This window comes from Lagopus muta, chromosome 1 (assembly GCF_023343835.1).
Source record: "Lagopus muta isolate bLagMut1 chromosome 1, bLagMut1 primary, whole genome shotgun sequence".
Lineage (NCBI taxonomy): Eukaryota > Metazoa > Chordata > Aves > Galliformes > Phasianidae > Lagopus > Lagopus muta.
Window position 1 is genome coordinate 42,335,115 of NC_064433.1, and position 20,098 is coordinate 42,355,212.

The following is a 20,098-nucleotide window of genomic DNA, read 5'->3' on the forward strand; positions in this document are numbered from 1 at the left end:
ATAAATTAAAAGTGTGCTGAGTTATTCTTTGCTTCTTGAAACAGTTTTTACTAGGGACACCTTTTTCATTCTACAAAATTACATCTTTAAGATTTTAATAGATATAATCTTACAGAAAATACTACAAACAATTTTTGTCTGTTTGATTTTAAGTTAGTTACAGCTCAGAAGCCTTAATCTTATTGAAGCTCCTTTTGTATTCTAGTTTTTGCTAAGAGTCCAGCATGACTCTTGCTAGTGAAAATTCAGTTTAACATCTCTGAAAACAAGTTACATACATCTGTCCACAGATTACTATTCAGAATAAAGTTGATTAGGCTAATGACCCACATTTTCAGGCACTGCACTATTCTTCACTAGTGTTAAGTTCAACAGACATGCCTGACTTATACTCACAGCAAGTGTTGACTGAAGCATATTCCTCTCATGTTCCTAAAATACAATAGTTTAACTGAACACAGCTGCAGCTGTGCTCAGGTTTTTTTTTTTTTTTTTTTTTTTAATCAGTCTAAAGAGCTGTGTCTAGTTTTGCAGAACCAGCTCTTTTGTTACCTAAATCACTACTATACATTTATATTAGGTTAATATTCCTTCAGGATAAAGCCACCTTCTGTTGGACTCCATATGCTCTTTCATGGAGTCAAGCCCAGCCCCACAAAGTCTACAGTAATTATAGCAAAAAGCTGAGAACCAAATAAACAGGTTGGATCAAACTGCAGGCAATACAGTTTGGTAGGGAACTGTGGCACCATTTTGCTAACTGTAGGGAAAATGCAGAAGTAACCCAGAACAGAGAAGGAAGATGAAAAAAAAAAAAAAGGACATGGGTTTATGCTGCAAATAGTTTTAGTGTGAGATACGAAGAGGATGAGGAGCTCATCAAGGAGTACCCTTCCCACAGCCTTGAACAGCTTAACAGAAAGCAAGCAAATATTGAGAAGACGCTACGACAAGAGGGCAAAGCCAAAATGTGCTAGGATGTTCAAAAGCTGTATTAAGAGAGCTTTTAAAGACAAAATTAAGAAGCTTGCTGTTGTAATCAAACAAAAGAAGAACAGCTTGAAGGAATCAAGTAGAAGATATATGGTCAGAGCAGCAAAATGAACAGACAGAAGGAAAAAAAAATTAGAGGCTGAAGTTTAAAAAGACTTTTCAGTAGACTGGATCTTAATTCACAAATGATCTTAGGGAAAGGTGTATTTATACGGATAGAGAGCTACAAAAACATTTATTTCTGTTAGGACAGGGAAAAAAAATGAAGGTATTAAAAGTGAATTTAATAAGTGTTTGTGAAATGATAACAGCCAACACAACTAGCAACAAGAGCCAACACCTTTTCTATAGAGCTGAATTCCTGGAGAGAAACTGTGATATTCCTAAATTCTGAGGAGAAAGGCCCAGGAAACGATAACATTCTGGGGAAATGAAGAACTCCTAACCCTGCTGTGTCAAGTATTCGGGCTATATTGAATCTAAGTTGATGTTTGAGTATTTGGGATGAGACAGAAGGAAGAAAGGGCAATATCCTAAAGTAAAAGATGAGATTTGTGCATTGCTTCTGAACAGTAAATTGCACAAATACTGAACTAGACAAATGACTGTAAACAAGAGAGTCTAAAGAACATTTTGGTGCAGCAAAGAATGAAGTCTTTAGAAATGCCTTCCATATCACTCACAGCAAGTGTGATAGATCTACTTAAAAGCCTTAGTATAACAACATCACAATAACTAAGGGTAATAACTGTACATATACCTTTAGCTCCTGTGAAATCTGCAGCTCACTCTGGGAAATCCTACAGTTTGTTCTCAGTGTGGAAGGGGAAGAAATTTATGTAAGACACTGGCACAGACTTTTTGGATCAGTGAAGAAATAAGACCCAGGAAGACCAATAAAGAACCCAGACAACTCAGGAGGTTATCCCTTATTTTGAAGATCTAAACCTTCAGAATAACATTTCCCAATTCAATGTTTTTGTTGTTGTTTTCAAAATACAGAAGTGGCATAAAATATTTATAGTAATTTACAGGAGTCATAATCTCTGCCTGACTTAGATTCTTCAGCAATCATAAATTTGGAATTGTGGATTCCTTATTGTATACACTAAAATATATTCCATATAGCATTAAAAAAAAAAACAAAAAAAAAACAAAAAAAAAAAACAAAAAACCATAAATGTAAAACAAATAGTCCTTAGAATCATGTTTCAAAAAATATTGCTATCCATCCATTCTGAAAGCAATATTTTCTTTTCATTAATCCAAATAGGCTTACATAGTGAAATAAATAAATAAAAATAAAAATAAAAATAAAAATAAAAATAAAAATAAAATAAAATAAAATAAAATAAAATAAAATAAAATAAAATAAAATAAAATAAAATAAAATAAAAATGCAGAAATGTTACTGTTATCTGTGAGTCTGGTCCAGGTATTAGAAGAAAATATAAGCTTACTTGTACCAAATGTAAGCATCTCTGTTGAGAAAGCCAAGTCAGCAACTCAACTAGCATTTTCTAAAAGTAATTCAGGAACTTCTCCACAGCATACTCACAGTGGTTTCTGTAGATATTTTCCAGAGACTAATGGAATTGGAAGGTGGTGAGGTGGGAGAAAAATACCACCTAGGAATTCAGGTGCAAATTGTTGCTTTTAGTGATAAAACTTGCATGATACAACAATGATTTTATATCAGAAATTTCAAAGCAAATTTATACCAAATATAGTTTTAATAGCATTAGGAATAACAGTGTGGTTTTCAGCCAAGTAATGTGGCTAATCAGCACTCTGTTAGTTTCTGCTTTCTATTATGAAGCTGCCATGTAATATATTTTGTTTTAAAAGTATTTTATGTATTCTTTTAACTTTTATAAATCCCTTTCTTTTTATTTTCTCTCAGTGTCACCTTGTCATGGCGTAGCATTTCCAAAAGAGAATAATCAACTTGTAAATTAATTACTTTTATTAAAATCAAGAAGTCTTCTAATGAATTTAAGATACTATAATTCTTTTGACATTATTCTTTCAGCTCAAGCTTTATAGAAATGATTTCTAAATGAAAAATCTGTGCTAACATTAACATACACAGACAAAACAGAAACAGAAGTTCCTCAAGAAAGACATTCTCAAACACACAGTTCAAAACAAAACAACAACAACAAAAAAAAAGGTGTCTGCTTTTCATTCTCTGCATCTGTCTGCTACTTCTCCCACCCAAAACACCTTTGAACCTATTATTTAAGTTTTACCCAAATTTTGCATTCAGTGGGGAAGATCTGGAAGTTATACAAGTAAGTCAGGAGAAGGACAATTCAGCATCTTCACCGTGGAGAGGCCCAGGAGCTCAGCCCTATCGCATTCTGCTCAGTCTTAGCAGCAGCAAAACAGCAGTGTGAGCTTGGCAGCCATCAGGAGTTTTCTTCCAGGACATGTAGTGCATACACACCAAAACTAGGTGAATTCCTTCCTAGCCCAAGTAAAAGGTGATGTGATATAAACGTGGCAGCAGCATAGTACATTGCTCAGGTCTGCATCATGCTCAGGTGTCATGGGACAACTAGCAACAAGGATGCATGTGAAGAGAGGTAAGGGGACATGGAAGAGGACTGGATAAGGAATCAGAGTGTTGCACAGATATGTGCAAGAATTGCAGCTACTGGATGAGACAGGAGGAATATTATACGGGGAAACAACAGTCAAAACAAAAAATTACTTGATTTTTGTGGTATTATGTTTATGATATATTTTATCTCAAAAAGCAAGCTGCATGCAAATTCTTTTGTCTGTATTTTTACATTCTTCAAGTTTAAATTGCTCTAAACAGAAAGTTAAAGCATGTGTTCTGGAGATACATAATTGACACAAAGCTATTGCCAATCATGTCCCAGACAATTTCATCAGCACTCAGAGGAGTTTTGTTGTTCTGTAGTGTTTTCAACAGTTTTGAATCAAAGTTTGATGCTCTTTCAAGAGATGAAATATTATTTTGAATAAACATGCCAATACTTCAGACTTATGCCTAAAGGAACTACTGTGAAACACTAAACATTTGACAAGGGCTGTGGAAGATCCCTAGAGATTTGCACTATGTGCCAAGGCATATAACGACACTCAAAGAAAACAAGTTAGGAACACCACTGGAAACAAATGCAAGGGATTCTAAATGTAGTGTCTGATAGCATAAACTCCAGTCTTGCAACAGTTTCTTCACAACAAAACCATAGTTTTTAACTGAAGACAATATGTAAATGCAGCTATGCTTTTTAAGCGTTCATTGCACATTATTTCTTAAAAACTTTTGCGTTAGAACATGCAATACTTTAAGTCAGCTTAATCCATGCCTTCAGTGGAGCTAAACACAACTGACTTCACATAAGAAGATGCAGTTTTTCTGGTGAATGCGTTGTTTAAGTTACATTCAAAATGTACTTAAATTAGTTTGCTTCTCACAAGAAGCTGGCAGTTCTTTAGATTCTAGGTATGGAAAAGTACAGACAGAAATACAGAATATTCTGTGTAGTCCATTCACCACTAAGGTTGCAAGAGTTGTTCAATCATTACGGCCAGATTGCTACAAAGATATCTAATATCATAATATTTTTTATGTGTGACACAAGTTTCTCATAAACCTAAGATAGACCAGACTTCTGGTTTATTTTAGTATAATTTGCCACCATTCTGCTCCTCACATATCAGCAACATAAAGAAAGCAATCTTTCATCTGCATAGGAAACTACCTGTTCCCAGGGATGTTTGAAGAAATCAAGATTTTTGACAGTTCTTATGGAAGTATCAAGTCCAAAAAACACATACACCTCCCTGCTTCAACTTGGTCAAAGAAGTCATCTTTTCAATGAACTCTGAAACTATTCTCCGTTCTCTGCAATGAAGGATTTTGTTTTGAAAAATTGATGGTGTTAATGGATATATATTTTTTTAAGTACTCCCCTGATTCTAACCATGATTTATTAACTTTCCTTAAAAATGTAAGCAGCATTATCCCATGATTATTGTAAAATATGAAGAATAACTTAAAATAACTATTACTTACCAATTTTGCAATATCATTTACATCATCTGTCACTGGATTCCCGCAGGAACTCTGGGCTTTGACAAGAGGATTAAGTAGGAGTAGTTGAAGACAAAAGCAAGTGATAATCCAAGTCTGTATTCAATAAAAAGAAACAAAGAAAAAAAAATGAACAATCTCCAAACATTAAATAAAAGGACTGTAGTCATTCTTTTCCTAGATGAAGTCTAGATGCAACAATACTTATCAGTTTTCATGAGCACGTACTCATAGTACTATAGTAATGCAAGGGTCCATGCAAATGCACTTAACTGATCAATTCTGGAAAAGTGCCTTTAGGGTAATAATGGAAAACCTGATATTAAGCCATCAGATTGCTTGCAGGGAATCCTTCTGGTCTTTCATCTAGTTAAGGTACGTGATAAACCTGTGCCTCTAATGTGATAATGGATGATAAGGAAAAAAATGATAACAGATCACATCAAAATAAAAAGTCAAAGTTTATAATCACAGCCATTACATTTGCATACTTAAACTGTAGGCAAAACCACAGGTGAACTCTGCCCAAACACCAAGATCTCAAGCAGCAAAACGATAGGTGACATGCCCTGGCCTATCGGGAACAGCAGCTTGGCTTTGGCACTACCTTCCCTCCCAAATCCTATTAGGAAGAGCAATGCAATGCTCACAGGCTTGTGAGACTCAGCCAGAACACAAGATAACTAGAACTAGCTGTGATGCACCTGGGTATCGCCTTGGCTACATCTCCTGAACTTCTTTGCCTTCTGCTGTTCCTTTTGCCTTCCTAGCTTTCCACAGAGCCCTGTGCCAAGTTTAAGCCGTAGATCTGTATTTCCAGAATGTTAAAGCATCTAAGTTATGGATAATCAAAAGTTGCCTCAGGCTATGAAGCTACTTGTGCCAGCTGACTGAAACTGTCAAGCAAGAAGTGATGATGGTGTATGTTTACTGCAAGTAGGGAATTTGCCTGTGCAGGCTCTCAGGCCTCCGCAAGGGCAAGACTGGGACCAGCAGTTGCTTCTGCATGAACCACGATACACCTCAGGCCCATCTTCTCTCTGGGCCAGGTAGAAGACCCACTATCATCAGCCTGCCCTTCACATGGAACCTCACTCCTCAGTTTAAAACCAAAGCAAATTAAACAGCGTGGTTGAAGCTCTCCAGGAAAGCAGAGAGAAAATTACAGACTTAAAAGATCAAGTATTATTAGAGTAACCTGCAGGGGCTGAGGAAGCTTGAAGATTATGATCACTTCAGAGCAATGAGAACATGAGGGAACTTTAAGGGCAACTTATGCAGAGCTGTTAAATGATAAGGAAATCTCTGTCCTATCTCTTAAATCTTACATACATCTGATGTCTCAAGTAAAACCTGACATTTGTTTTATTAGATTATGCCTTCCTGACTCATTTAGGCAAAACTTCAGTGTGGGTTGCTTCCAGAAAATATGGTTGGTCTTCTTGTCTTCTTCTCTCCCACACTGGTACTGGTGAGATGGCTGCACCAGCCCTACCAGAGAGTCAGCTGCTGTCTCTATTCTCCTACACTTACCTTCAGGTAGGCCAACTTTCTGATTCAGTTCAGCTCTGAAGCCCTGGGACTGCTACTACCCATGTAGCGAAACAGCAGATATGCTGGTTATATTTGTACAAATAACCACTACGAGAATATATTATAAGTCATGTGAAGTTAGATACTCTTGCAAAACCACTATATAATACACGATACAAAGCTTTGCAGTTATACACAGATAAACCACCCAAGCTCTCAGGAGATGCTATGAAGCAGTCACAGACTCTGTGCCTATTCCGGGCTTTCTGATGAATGGACAGTGAGACCTGGAACATTAGGGCCTGGTTCGCTAATATTCCTCCTCTTTAGTAATGTGGCCAAGATCACTGTGTTGATAACTCTGCTCTGTGTTTGCATCTTGCAGTGACAGGGAGTTTCTGAAAAGACCTTGGAGATCTCCTTACAAAATTACTGTGTAAAAGCTTGAGTCTTAGCGAGACTAGCTTTAAGTGGTCAAGAAAACATCTTCTCTTCACAGAAACCACAGAATCAGAGAAAAAACTGAAGGTGATCTCAGTTAAGAAACTACTTTCCCACTGCAATTTTTGAAACAAGATTATTTTAAGAAAGACAAGAAGTTTATGACAGCTAGCTCCAAAAATGGACTGGCTATATACAATTTCAATGTAAAACATAGATTTATCTTCAAAGTTAAATAGTCACTAACAATTACACTCGCTGAGCATCAGGAAAGTTTCTCTTATGTGGTCTTTGGAAATAAAGTTCATGCCAGAAATCACTGATTTCTTTATTTTCTTCCTCAAAACAAAGTAGTAAAGGAAGATGGAATTTGTTATCTGACTTGCATCAGTGTCGTAAGACAGAATTTGACCTGACACTCTAAAAACCAGAAGAGCAACAAAACTCATTCATTGAATTTTTTTTTATTTTTTTATTTTTTTGCCTGGTCAACTGACTAACATGAAAACAGAGCATATTCTAAATACAATCAGAGCTCTCATGCGTCTGGCCAGTTTTCATACTTTTTGATCATGAAATTTAAAATCACTACAAATTTTATAATTATGCAAAACAATAAGAACACAACACCTTTTGGCTTATGGAAATAACATGATTTAAAAACATAGTTATTTTTGTAATTGCTCTCAAAAACAAATCCTCTGCAAATTTAGAGATGACTTGAGGGTTTTTTATTTATTTGTCCTACGTCATCCAACAGCAACAGAAAATCTGAAAAATACTCCTAGTTTCAACACACCTATTATCCAAAATCTTTTCATTATTTGTACCTAGAAAATATTTATATTATACATGCCTGTAGGCACACTGTGTGTAAGGGCTGTATAGATCAAAGGGCTAGATTGTACAGATCAAAGAGCTAGGCTATTTTTGTGTTATTTACTATTGACCAAACCTGCTGTTTGAGCAAAACTTGAATAAACTGAATTAAATCATGGGCAGAATAAAAGGAAAGCTTAAACAACAGCTTCATAGACAGAGATTCCAGTTTTACACTTAACTAAGCATAAGTGAGACTTACCCACACAGCAGTCATAACATTTCCATATAAAATTACTTCCAAGTTAAAATGGTACTTTCAAAGCTGGCCACAGAATTTAATCAGACATCATCTTCTAACATTAAAATGGAGATATATAGTAGACAGGAGGCATCTGTATACTAAAGGGCCTTGCTCTATTTTAGGCACAAAAATGAGAGTTATTCCAATTGTTTTCATGTTCTGAAATCTCATAAATAGGCTTAATATTTCAGTTGCTTTTAGAAAAGGGGAAAAATAATGATCAGACCAGCAAGGATAATTCAAATGAAACACTTATATTACACACTTTTGATCATTCTGAATATGATTTTTATTATTGCTTATATACCACAATTCATAATTTAATTTAAAGCATTTTGCAGACCTAACTAAAAATCTGGAGCGTTGAAGTTTTTAACTGTAAATCAACAACATTTTCATTTTGGTTGTTCAGTGATACTGTAATTCATACACTTTTGAGCATTGACAAAGGCTAAAGAATGAGTGCTTGTAGCTTTTCACAATATGCTATCAAAGATACACAATTACTCAACCGTCAGCAAACTCCTGAAGTGGAAAAGTAGCAAGAGGAAAGCCATATTACTAAATAAACAAAACACTGGAAAGTCTGGATATTCCCAAATATCTAGTTCATACTGAAAATAATTATAATCATAACTGAGAAGAAATCATCAAAAATGAATAGAAATAATTAAAAGCAAAAATAATTGAGCACAAGGAGAGAGAATAACCACACAGATGAACAGATTCTTCATTATAATTTTTTTTCATTAAGATCAAGTTAACCATGAAAACTTTTCTCTCAGTTTCTTGATCACACCATCCAATTAACTACAAATAAGACACAGCTGCAGCAAAGTTAGCTGACAGTGTGGAACAGAATTCACGCAAAGCCAAGCCTTCCAAAATTACTTTTTATTTCTAGGCTAGAAACATCTCTCATTGCCTCCTCACACAGTGTCTGCAAGCAGTTTTACTGCGTGTAAACGTCTGCTACAGAAAATATTGGTTGGTAAGTTGTGAACTTAATGTTTGTACTTACATCTTAACAAGTATTTGTAATAAGATCCAAAGAGAAAATGAAAAGAGTGTCCAGAATCATAAGAGTAAAATAATTACTTCACACGTCCAGTGATTTACTTAGTTATTTTTGTCTAACACTGACAGAATTAAAGCTAGGAGAAAACTGTTTTTAAACAATTAAGAAATTTATGTCAGCATGGAAATACATGGAAGTGAATGAAGAGCATTTGTATAAAATATAGTCCCACTTCCCATTTCCAAGGTATTCAGTGATATCTCCACCCATGCAAATGATAGCACTAACTTTATCACTTTTAATGGGTGTGTCTAAAAGTTATTTGAATGCTAAGTGTCTTAAGCATTCAAAAAAATTCATAAGGGGTGAAAAAAATGTCATCCACCCAGGACCACCTAGTTCTGAAAGCAGTTAATTATTTTGGCAAGAACCTTTTGAATTGGAAAGCTTCCTACATGTTTTCAGATATCCAGGAGTCAGTACTTCAGTGTAATTAGAAGAACTACTGCATGAAGTCCACGCACTAAGTCCACCATGCAACCATCACTGTCCTTCAGAAGACTGAATATTATAGCCTACAGATTAGAGTAGTAACTAATGAATGACAGATCTAGGTTAAATTTCCACCAGACAGGGTAATTCCAACTCACAGGAGCTGAGATCAGTTCCTATGGTACCTACCTCCGAATTATCACAGGAGGTACTTTCCTACCTATGACATCTTTGGCATTAGATGGAGCAATATGTGAGTACGCCGATATTTCTGACGTTTACTTTTCAGAAGATACATGCGTTTATACTGGCAAGCCGTTACTTTGAGGAAGGGGAAAAAAAAAAAAAAAAAGACATTCAGCACGCAGGCATCAGAACGTTTATGTGTATCCTCATCTTGCACATGCTCCTCCATCTGGGTACCCTGACTTCTGGGAAGCTCCGCAGTCAATATATGAGTTTTCTTGAACAACCTTTTGGCAGTCCATTGAACAAAATAGAGCCTTTCTCCAGCCAAGTAAGTCACCCTGCTGGGGTGAGACAACTGCAGTTCTCTGGTTCACACACTAAAAGCTTTGTTATCATTACAAAAAGCAGATACGTACTTTTCTAGCGAGTGATATTAATCTTCATTTTTTCAACCGTGATGTAGTAGGAAGAATGATGACAAAAGTAAATAAAATTCATCAGGGAGCATCAATGCAACTTACTTTTATTCTGATTTAAACATCAGCTAGAGAAGCACAGTTACTTTTGTAGAGTAAGCTGTGGAGCATTTTAGACATGAAATATTTGATATATGTATTCAGTTACTTACAAAATACTGAATATTTTTCTACAAAATTTTGACTGATGTCTAAAATAAGCAATATAAATGTATTTCACAGAGTAAAGAGGAAGGAAAATAGTAAGTCAGTGTTATAAATGTAAGCAAATATTGATGCCCCCTACATTCTGATGAACAGAACAAGTAACATGCTTTCACAGTTATTTCATCTGTCTAACATCCTATATTTGAAATTCCACAGATTTTGCAACCATTCAACTCCTTCCCCTAACCTTTACATGACCGTTTGCATTCCAGTGGGTGACTTCTGGAATGCTTAATGACAACCAAGACCAGCATTTCTGGTGGCAGAATGCAAAGGTGGCACTTGCTGGATTCTACTAGTCACATGCAAAAAGAAAAAGCCATTTGCTGTATCCAGATGCTTACAAACCTTGTTCCTTTCTAAGTTACACTGTTAATGAATCAGAAATCACCATTCAGGTCAAGGGACAAAAATAGTTCTGTAACTGCTAAGTGCTAGCATAGAACTACTTTTTGTTCACTATGTAGTATCTTCATCCAGGAAAAGAAACTTTTCCCAAGTTTTGCACAGTTCTGCACATCTTTTTCCTGAGATAGACACATTTAAGTTATGTGGTCTTACTCCTTTGAGAAAATGATGAATTATCTCAACTTCATTTCCTGCAACCTCAGGCCTATTGCTATTATTCTCTATCCCTTCCAGCTCTCCTTGACAGATGCAGAAGCAGCAGGCTAATCCAGTCAATATGCTATTGTTGCACTTAGTAAGGCACTGTCTTGCTGTGCTTTGGTTTGTGTGTTTCAACTGGAACCGAGATGGACATAATAAGCAAGAAGTGTGGATTGTTACAGTTTCCACTGAAAATCAATTTAATCCAAGTATTTTGTAATTTCATTTGTTAGACTATTAGATAGCACTTCAACATGTAAACTATTCATTTCCTATCCCTGTAAGGACACCAGTGTAAAATATTTCACTGTTCTGAAAATGTTGGCTTTAGCTCTTAAAACGTATTACCTGTTCCATAACAAGTTTTGTTCACTCTTTAATCTCACTTGACAATCAGGGATTCAGGCAGTTCCCTTCATCCTAAATCTGTCCTGGATGACAGCCATTTTGTTTAGTGCCCAAACACTAGGAAGTGAATTTACCAAGAGACAGGTAATGATAAATGGATGTTGCCTCTGAAGCTTATGTTAACAGTGTCCATATAAATATTTACTGATTTTCATCCATCAGATGACATTCTAGTTCTGCCAAGAACCAGGAGTTCTACAGACAAGAAAGCTTAAAAGGGAAGAAAGGGTTTTAAAAAAAAAAAAAAAAAGTGTTTTGTAAGAAATCTTCCTTTTAAGTCAAAATCAGAGATTAAGAGGAGTCCATGGGTCCTACATACAGCACATAAGGCCGTATCGGGCCTTGAATACTAGCAAGGGATTTTCCTTTCTTCCTTGTGAGTTTCCACTACGTTCACCACTGATCAGTATTGAAATTTGAAATTCTTTTGACCCACTGAAGTGTGATTAAAAACCCATATTTATTTGTTATGTTAAAGAAGGAAGACACTAAGATCCAAAATACTTGCAAAATCCAAACAGAAATAAAGTCTCAACAAAACCTCCCACAGACTTAAAATAGGAACTTGTGTATTTTTTGCTTTTTCTATTCCTCAGAAAAATTACGAAAGAGTTTCCAGCATAAATCCACAGGCATTATTAAGTAATCTACAAGAAAAGCAAAGTAAAATGCAAGTTTTCTTGACATGGAGGACAAGATATACATGGGGGTGAATGATATGACTTTCTTGAGGAATTAAAAGTGATTCTCCTAATTAAAATACTTCATTAAAGATTGCTTTTAAAATCTATTTTTAAAAAGTCCACTGTCTTGAATATTCTATGGAATTAGAATGAAATATATATGTAGGATGATTTTTAACCTTAGACTTTCAAGCTCCAGTAAAGCAAGCGAAAGAAGAGTTGTTGCAGACATTTTCTACAGGATCTTTAATTCTTACCCTCTGCTATAAATTTGGATCTGGATAACTACTACAATAATAGTAGTTCAAGAACAGAGAAAGTATTAACGATTTTGAAACTTGGCATAAAATGAAATTCATGTAGATGATTAAAATGTCTCTGTCTCCCCAGCAGCTAATTTGTTGTATCAGGTAAAACAAATTACATATATTTTGTGCACACAAACTAATAGAAATTGAAGTGAACTACAAATTTGAAGGATGTGAACTTGTGAAAAGTGAAAATTGGGAACAAAAAATATTCTTACACAAACTTAAAAGGGTTCTACAAATAATAATCATTCAACACAGACAGAAAACTAGATGCCAATACAGTTAAGATTGTGTGTATGATCCACCTACCTTATTTGTACTACTTCCTTAAAATTACAAGCCTAAATGTGATTAAAGAATACTGTTTTGGTCTCCTGGATCTGCCAACACTAGAATAAGCTTTGATAGCTCTGAAGAATGATATTTTGTCACATCAGTATGGCACTATGCATCGTGAGACTATTATCTTCCTAAATTTCTACAGCTGTCTACACTGGTGGCCTACAAGAGCACTCAGGATAAGGTGAGAAGCATTGTTTGCATAAATTACATGATTCTTGTCATGGGACTGAACTCCAGCAGCTTTTCTCAGTGCCTCTGACTTTGTGAAGATTTTGTGACCAACTTCAGGCTGAAATGTTTAGTTTGCAGTCCACCCAGTTAGCCCAGGCAAATCATAATGATAAGTAACCTGCATTCCAAGATAGAGCTAGACAGTCCTCCTCAACAGGTAATAAAAAGAAAATAGTACTCCTGGAGTGCAATAGCCCCATGGCAGTTGCCAACTATCAAAGTCACTGTGTACTTCAGGTAACTCCTGGGATAGGCACTACTCTAGTAGAAGGCTGTGATGCCTCATTCATGTGATATCATAACCACCTGACATTCATAATCAAATCATGGAAGGAACCCACAAGAGTCATCAAGTCCAGCTCCTGGCTCCACACAGGACCACTCAAAATTCAAACTATTCTTCAATTCCAGCAAGCTTGGTGCACTGCAGAACTTGTACCAGTGCCTGAAGGGCCCTTTCCTTACTTCCAACCTGAACTTTCCTTGACATGACTCCATGCAGTTCCCTCAAGTTCTATCACTGTCATCAGAGAGCAGAGCTTAGTGCTGTCCATTTCCTCCCCTCATGAGAAAGTATATGCTGCCACAAGACCTCCCCTCAGTATCCTCTTCTCTGGGCTGAAGAAACCAAGGGATGATAACCACTGTTCATACATCCTGCCCTCTAGACCCTTCGCCATCTTTATAGCCCTCCTTTAGTTACTGTAGTAGTTTTATGACCTTATGTTGTGGTGCCCTATTCTGCACACAGTGCTTAAGGTGAGGGTACAGCAGCAGAGTGGAACAGTTCTTTTTGGATAATATCAAATAGAAAGTGTGGAGAAGTGAAGTAGGAATAGAAGGAATTATAAAACTATTTTTGTCTGAATTTGTTCCAGATCTTCACTATTCTGGTGACTCTTGTGCTGTCCTGATGTGTACTATGGCTTGTTTTCACAGCAACACTGCTACTTTGCTTACATATTTATACCTGCATCTATTCAATTTGTTCCCTTGATCTATTTCTCCAGATCATTCCCTGAGTCCCTATTCTGCCTAACTTCAAAGCCTGTATGGCTTCTAGTGCTAGATTACAGAGACAATATTTAATAAATAAATAAATAAACAAACCCAGATTCTTAGAAAATAAACCAGTGACTCACTTCCTCTTACCTTCTCAAAGATCACAGAATGTACTGATTTATTCTGCTTAGTCCCTTAGTCTCACAGGCTCTTCTCTCCAGCAGATATAAATAGAGGATTATCCTATCTCTCACAGAGCATTGTTGCTGCAATTGCAGTACCCAGCCAGGTGATTACTTATGAAGCGAAGAAGAGCTAATAACTGAAAATCAACACTTTCTGTCACGTAACTTTTAAGAGGGGTTGTTCCTCATTAGTCAGAGCAGTTTCTTCCATTGATAAGTAGCAGCTGACATATAATGTATTGCTAATTTACTCTCACAAAAGCTATCTTTGGATATATTCCAGGCAATAGCACCTGCAACAATATAGAAAGGCCTGGAAAAGGAAATTTCTGTACACCAGAATTGAGTGTTCACTTTGATCCACCAAAGACTTAATTACTAACTTTAAATTACAATGTAATACATCATTCTCATGGAAAATGTTGGTGAAGAAGCTGAACTTGCATTTAGAAGAGATTTATTAATATATATATATATACATATATATATATATATATATATATATATGTATGTATATATATATGTGTATATATATATATTAATATATATATATGTATATATATGTATATATATATATACACATATATATATACATACATATATATATATATATGTATGTATATATATATGTGTATATATATATATTAATATATATATATGTATATATATATGTATATATATATCATACATTTGGACAAACCTGTGGTGAAATATTCCAAAAGCAATTACAACTTTGGAAGGGAAAAAAAAAAAGTCATTCTAAATACTGAATCTTTGGGGGAATATCTATGCTTTTTGTTTTTCTTTCTTTTTTTTTTTTTTTTGAGTTTTCTTACATCATCAACAGTGGTACTTAAACATTTGAACATATGTAAGAAATAAAAGCTGTTACTTACTCTTTCAGAATTCAAAATATACTTTAACAAATACTGCACTAAGCCTACATGATTACATTGGAGCATGTAACAAAGCTGAAAAGTATGCTTCTCACAACGTTCTACCACAGGATGAAGGAGTACCATTACAAATCTCAGCTGTAGGAACAGGGGTTGGGTCATGTTCCACACTGAAACTTTAGTTTCTACTCTTCACTGTTTATTTATTTATTTATTAATTTTTAATCAATAACTTTACCATAATGCCCTTTTACAATGTGCCTATATTGTTCATGATTTTAAAAAGTGGTTTTATAGACTTCACAGCCTTTTACAATCATCCTGCATACAAGACACTACATTACATCAATAAAAGACATGGCATGTTCCGTATGTGAATACTAAGAGGAAAAGTTAACGTAGTAAAGTATTCTAAGTATTACATGAGTTTCGAAACAAATAAATAACTTCTTCCACACCATGTTCCATTTGCAACAAACTACCTGTTGTTAGAAAAAGAAGTAAGCCTGTGGTCCCATAATCAGCCACTGCAGACATTTAGACAGTAATCTACAGTAATTTTATTTTCTTATTTTTTTATTTTTTTATTTTTTTTATTTTTTTGCAAGAACTGCAGGAGGTGTCTGGAAGATAATTTTTCAGAAGGAAACATTCAAAGCACCTACAGGCAGGCCATTTAAAAGCCAGTATACTAAAAATCAACAAATGTGAAAAATGAAAGCAGCATCATTTGGCTTTGCTGCTAAGTTTCTAAAACTATCAGAAGAGAAAGTAAAAACTCTGAGGACTTTGAACATGTTGAATTTATTTGTCTCAACAAAAATCCTATTGTTCTTTTTTCACTTACGTAGTGTTTCTTGATATGGTAGTTAGCTAAACAGAAGGTCTGTCATGATACCACCCAGGGAAATATCTAAGTTTAAATATACCATTCAAAAACTTGGAACATATGATTCCACAGTTGTCAAAATTCATCAAATGAAGTTTTAGTGAGCCCATCAGAAATGACATTGTCAGGCTTATGCTCCCTGGACCTATTTAAAACTATTCATTTTCAAGTTTCCAGTAGATCTTGGTTTTGTGCTTCTTCCTATCACTGTACCTGACAAACTGAGCTGTATTTATTAGAAATGTTCCAAGAAATGTTTATGAGATTCATGCAAATTTTTCTTAGCTGTTTCCGAATAAAACTTAGAAAAACAAAGCCAGAAACTCATCTATCTTCTGGCTGGGGAAAGCAAAAAACAAAAAACCCAAAACCCAAAAAACTTTTAACTTCAGATTTTGATTTAAACTGAAATCTCTCTTAGTTATTCATGAAAGCTGCCCAGTAAATAATTCTACTTTGAAAAAAATACATTAAGCTCTTACACAGCTTTTTAATACCTGCATAACTTTAATCAGATGCTTTTCTATGCATAATCAAAGCCATACTGAACGATATAGCTTTAAGGTGATGACCTGTGAAAGAATAGCACCACCTTACATTTACACTACTATTAGGATACAAGAACATTAAGTACATATCTCTGTGAAAAGAACATTTACTCAAAGTATTACACCAATGGATGAGATTAATCTCAAATGCCTTGAAGTTACAGCTTGTGTGACTGTAGACAACTGACACATCAAATTAGAAACTAATCTTCAAAACATTTAAGTATGCTTATAAGACAATTTAAGTACTGGGAAGGCAATAAGCCATTTACCTCAGCAATTACAAATACATTATGCCCAGTTTAAAGCCATTAACTTGGACATTAGTAAGATCAGTTGCACTTTTTTCTTTTTCTTTTTTTCAATCTGAATTGAAAACACTTCCATATGTCAAAAATATCTAAGTGATTATTTCTCCAACTGCACATTTTCTTATCACAGAAAATGATCATCAAATCCTTTTTCAAGGTTTATTAAAATGCATTATGCCATTATTAATTTTAAAAGTTCTTTCTTACATTATTTCCATGTTTGTTTTACAGAAAGCAAATTTCCAAAATGGCCCTTTTAGAAATCTGAAGCACTGTACAAAATCACTTCAGAACAATGTACATTGGAGTTCAGCTACAATATATTTCAAAGGGTTTTCCTTTTCCCAAAACTACAGACTGAGTTGTTACAGATGGTAATTTTGGCAGATGGTTTTATATGAAACTGAGTTTAAAATTAGGCCAAATCTGACTTGTACAATTAAAGCAATAAAGATTTGGACACTAAGAAGTGTCAGATTTGCTCACGATCAGTCTTGTGGCCACAGGGAATAAATTTTAAAAAAATGATAATAATAATAAAAATAGTTCACAGTTACAGAATATATTGCGTATATGAGAAATATTTTCCTAATTGCATGAATTAGAATATACAAAGCTTTCATAATCACAGTGTAAGCTAACGTAACCACATCTTTTAACCTTAAGTTATACACTTAAGTGTATAACATTTTTAATTCAGTGGGGGATAATGAGATGGTTTGAAACAATCTAACAGCTCTGCCCTGTTGCTGTAAGAAGGCTGTAAGCATTTCCTTTTCTGTAGCTTCCCTTGCTCTGACATTCATCCGACCCTTCACCATGTCAGTAAATTCAGTGTCAGTGACTAGCCAATTCAACTCAGACAGAAAACTAATCTCTGAGGAATGAGTGGAGGCATAAAAGAGATATGCAAGGATGAGAAGACTGGAACTACTCCTTTTGTTACTGGTGACCTTTTGGGCTGACTTTTATCAAGCTGCACTTCAAGGTGCATTATATTTGCCATCAAAAAGCCTTCCAGACTGGCAACTAAGTGCGAAGGTAGCATTGTCTATTTTAGCATCTTCTGACTTTCCACTTTATTAAAGTATTTCTTTGCTCCTGCAATAATGAAAGGATCAGTTATATTCAGTAATCACTGTACACTACTTCTTGCATATTACTCTTTCTAGACATCTCTCTCAGTTTCTTGTCCTCAGCTTTCTGTTCCTCTTTGTGTGCATTGTTTCCATATAATGTTTTTGTCCATTTTAGGACTACCATTTCAGTACTACTGGTTTGGGTTTTTTTTTTTTGTTTTTTGTTTTTGTTTTTGTTTTTTCCTCTTATTTTCCAATGCACAACCAGGACTTTAAGATGGCTGACTCTTACCATCATAAAAACACTACATTTCTTATTTTTTTTCAGCTTCCATTACATTCCAGTATCTTGCCCAATTTGTTCTACAAGAGGTACAATAGATAGAATTTTCATCCATTTTTTTTCTGATCAAGTATAGCTACAAGTACGTTAGCAGAGAGCTTGCAAGTATTTTTTGAAACTAATGAACACTGCTGTTACTAATGTAGTTACATTTATTTCAAAATATTCTTTCCAAAATGCATCCCCCTTACACTTCAACACAATGAACTCCACTTGCCATCATGCCATCTGTTCCTCTATCTTCTCTAAACCTTTTAAAAGTTCCTCAGAATCTCTTTTAGTATCAATTAACCTGAGTAATTTATGCAGTCTGCACATGTTGTCATCAATCTGTGAACCCTTCTTCCAGATTGAACAATATGAGACTGCTAACAATTAAAGAACATTACCTCTTAAATTTTTGCCCTGTGACAAATTAACAATATACTTTGGTTTCTGTCCTTATATGATTTTATCCTCAGAGTGTTATGATCAGAGAGACAATATGGGGCTAGTTAGTTTTCTTCTTAGATCTTTTCTCAGGGAGAAAATCTAAGTAATTTGCTTCAATGCTTTCTCATTATTCACCTATTTTGAAACACAATGAACCTTAGTACATTAAAATCATTTCTTTTTCAGGAGCTATGATTTTCTATTCCTTTTATTGAATTCCTACTATAGAGTTCCTACCTTCCTCCTATTGACTGATTTAAATACAAATCAACTGACAACACAACAATAGAGTCAAGCTGTTAAGAAAAAATCTTTTTAAGATCTGGACATATTCATTAATTCCAATGAAATGAAAAATGGGTAAATGTGTTAAGAGTTTTTGTATATTTAAGAAAATTGAGGAAAAACCAGGATCACTGATTTGTGCCAAGTTACGAACATCTTGCCTTTACAGCAAAATAAACACAAATTCTAGGTTATAGCCCGACCCAAATGCTAGTGCCTTCCACATAAGCTATTATTAATACTGAAGTGGTTTGGTGGGTTTGAGTTTTGTGTGTATGTATGTTTGTTTTTTGGGGGGTATTTCTTGGTTTTGTTGGAGTGAGACATGTGAGGGGACACTGCGGTCAACAATTATGTTGTACAGTCTAACTACTAAATCCACAAGTCTCCTATGTTTCCAGGCAGACCAGACACATTCTTCTGATATATATCAATGTGCAGGTAGAACCTTTCCATTTAGAACAAAGAGACACATTATATATACACCAAATAACTTCACTGTCACGGAATTGCGACTACAGAATTAATATGAATGCCATTCAACAATCACCTCGATGTTTCTGTCTGAGCTATGCTAACAAGAGAGAACTACAAATACCCAGGCAGAAACCTAAAGCCTCATTTGAAGTTTTTCCTTAAAAATTACAAAACCTGTACAGTAAAACACACAAAATAAAAGTTTGAGCAAGTCAGCCTGTGGCTTGGTAGGACTATGGCAATGCATAAATACCTGGAGGAAAAATATTCTGAGAAAGAAGAACTTGTTATGTCTCTACAATTTTGGAGAAACATAAATGCCTACTAAAAGCATATGCTTTCAACATGCAATTAACATTAATTTTAATACATAATTAAGACATCAGCAATACAAACCTTTAAATTTAGCAAGTAACTGATGAAATTTAGGTCTCCTTACAACATTTGCAATGATGGAACACAATAGCTATTTAATTTTAGTGATGATTTTCAGAGGGGTTACATTAAAAAACTGCAGTTGTCT

General features: G+C 34.9%; 2 protein-coding genes across 3 annotated transcripts in view; one reads left to right on the forward strand and one right to left on the reverse strand.

Annotated features, from left to right (window-relative positions):
* The window catches only part of TMTC3 (transmembrane O-mannosyltransferase targeting cadherins 3), a 1,052,995-nt gene that overhangs the window by 147,318 nt on the left and 885,579 nt on the right, over positions 1-20,098 (forward strand). The gene's annotated exons all lie outside the window — the stretch shown is intronic.
* Positions 1-20,098, reverse strand: part of KITLG (KIT ligand) — a 54,692-nt gene that overhangs the window by 24,191 nt on the left and 10,403 nt on the right. For both annotated transcript variants that reach the window (XM_048934663.1, XM_048934662.1), the window contains exon 2: positions 5,048-5,161. In XM_048934663.1, coding sequence (XP_048790620.1) covers positions 5,048-5,161 — 114 coding nt within the window. The remainder of the gene's footprint in view (positions 1-5,047; positions 5,162-20,098) is intronic.